This window comes from Monoraphidium neglectum (genome assembly GCF_000611645.1).
Source record: "Monoraphidium neglectum strain SAG 48.87 unplaced genomic scaffold scaffold04070, whole genome shotgun sequence".
NCBI classification, from domain to species: domain Eukaryota; kingdom Viridiplantae; phylum Chlorophyta; class Chlorophyceae; order Sphaeropleales; family Selenastraceae; genus Monoraphidium; species Monoraphidium neglectum.
This window is the reverse complement of record NW_014009559.1, coordinates 3,991-5,575: the sequence shown is the minus strand read 5'-3', so window position 1 is coordinate 5,575 and position 1,585 is coordinate 3,991. Positions and strand designations below refer to the sequence as shown.

The 1,585-nt window shown below is 66.3% G+C and overlaps 1 protein-coding gene across 1 annotated transcript in view; it reads right to left on the bottom strand.

The window, feature by feature from the left end:
• Positions 1-128: 128 nt before the first annotated feature.
• Positions 129-1,585, bottom strand: part of MNEG_13823 (hypothetical protein) — a gene marked incomplete at both ends in the record, with an annotated part of 5,382 nt that continues 3,925 nt past the window's right edge. Inside the window, 5 exons of the mRNA XM_014037705.1 lie at positions 129-140; positions 354-446; positions 656-742; positions 1,002-1,098; positions 1,348-1,478. Of these exons, the coding sequence (XP_013893159.1) occupies positions 129-140; positions 354-446; positions 656-742; positions 1,002-1,098; positions 1,348-1,478 (420 nt within the window). The remainder of the gene's footprint in view (positions 141-353; positions 447-655; positions 743-1,001; positions 1,099-1,347; positions 1,479-1,585) is intronic.

Here is a 1,585-nt window from a genome sequence, read left to right as displayed (position 1 = left end):
GGGGGGGGGGCCGGTTGGGAGGAGCAGGCCAGGCCAGGAGGCAACGCGGGCGCAGGGCGTCGCCCGCAGGGGTGGGCGCCGAAGGGGGTACAGGGGTGTTGCAATGGACACACAAATGCGTGGCGAATTCATGTCAACAGCTGTATCAGTCACGGGTTTGCGCACAGACGCACACCCGACCGGCTTGTGCCGACCGCTCCCAACCACAGATGCCCAAAGCCGCTGGCAGCCGCCTCTTAGCGCAGCCACGAACTGCAGACATGCACGCTCATACTTGCGCAACACACACACACACACACACACACACGCTCGTAACTCAAACCCATGCAAGCAACTCCCCCTAGAAAACCCACCTTCTTGAACTCCAGCTTGTCCACCAGGAAGTGGCGGATGAACTCAACGGGCTCGTACAGCGCAAACCGCAGGCTCGGCTCGCTGATGCCCGCCTGGGGGCAAAGGGAGAGGGGCGGGGGCGGGGGGCGCTTGAGGGCGTGGGGGCGTCAGGCGGCGGCGACACGGGGGCGCACGAGCCCGGCGGCCTTTTGAATGTCGGATTGTGATCGCGCAGGAAGGGACGACTGCGAGGAGGAGCCCAGGCTGTGACAAGACAGGCCGTTGCGGCGGCACGTGAATCACGTGAGCCGCGGGGGCGCACCTTGATCTGTGAGAGGCAGGGCGATGTGTCGCAGACGATGGGGATCTTGCCCCCCTCGCTGGCCTCCATCAGCGCCGCCTCCAGCTCCTGGGGGGTTTCCAACGGGGCGAGGGGAGGCGCCATGGGATCGATCAGGTCGAGGGCGTGCAGGGCAAACACAACAGAGCGCGGAAGAGCCCGTGCTACCACTAACGGGGACCCGGCCAAAGCAGCAGAGGACGCACGGTCGCGCGCGCGCGACTGCACACGCCGACGGCACACCGATGGCACGGCGTAGGGGCGGATGCGGGCGACGCCGCACTGAGTGAGGGCCCAGGCGGCGGGGGAACGGGTCCAAGAAACGCACCGCGCCCTTCTTGGCCGCCGCGTCCTTGAGGCCCCTGCTGTTGAACATCATGCCACAGCACTGGGACGACAGGTTCTTGGGGTAGATCACCTCGTAGCTGCCGGGGGGAGGGTTTTCGTGCGGGCGCAGACCGTCAGACACCGCGTCGTCCCGCCCCGATCGCGCGATCGCCACAGCCAAGCCAGTATGCCGCGCGGGCGGGCAAAGCGGCGCCGCCGATCGCCCCGATCTTGCACTTGCTGTGTGCGCAAAGCGAGACGGGAAGGCAGGGAGGGCACAGAGCACAGGGCAGAAGGCGAAGATTCAAGGTGGTATTTGGGGTTGCAGTGTGTGCCCCTGCGCTCACCCGCCCTTGGAGAAGAGGCTCATGAGCTTCTCGTGGACCGAGGCGGTCTCGTAGTCCGAGCTGCTGGGCCCCATCATGCGCGTCACGCAGGCCGGCACGTACACCACGCGCCGCGGGATGGCGCGCGCGGACTGCGGGGCCGTGGGTGTGTGTGTGTGTTTGTGTGTGTGTGTGTGTGTGCGCGTGTGTGTGCGTGTGTGTGTACGTGCGTGTGTGCGTGTGTGTGTGTGTGTTTGAG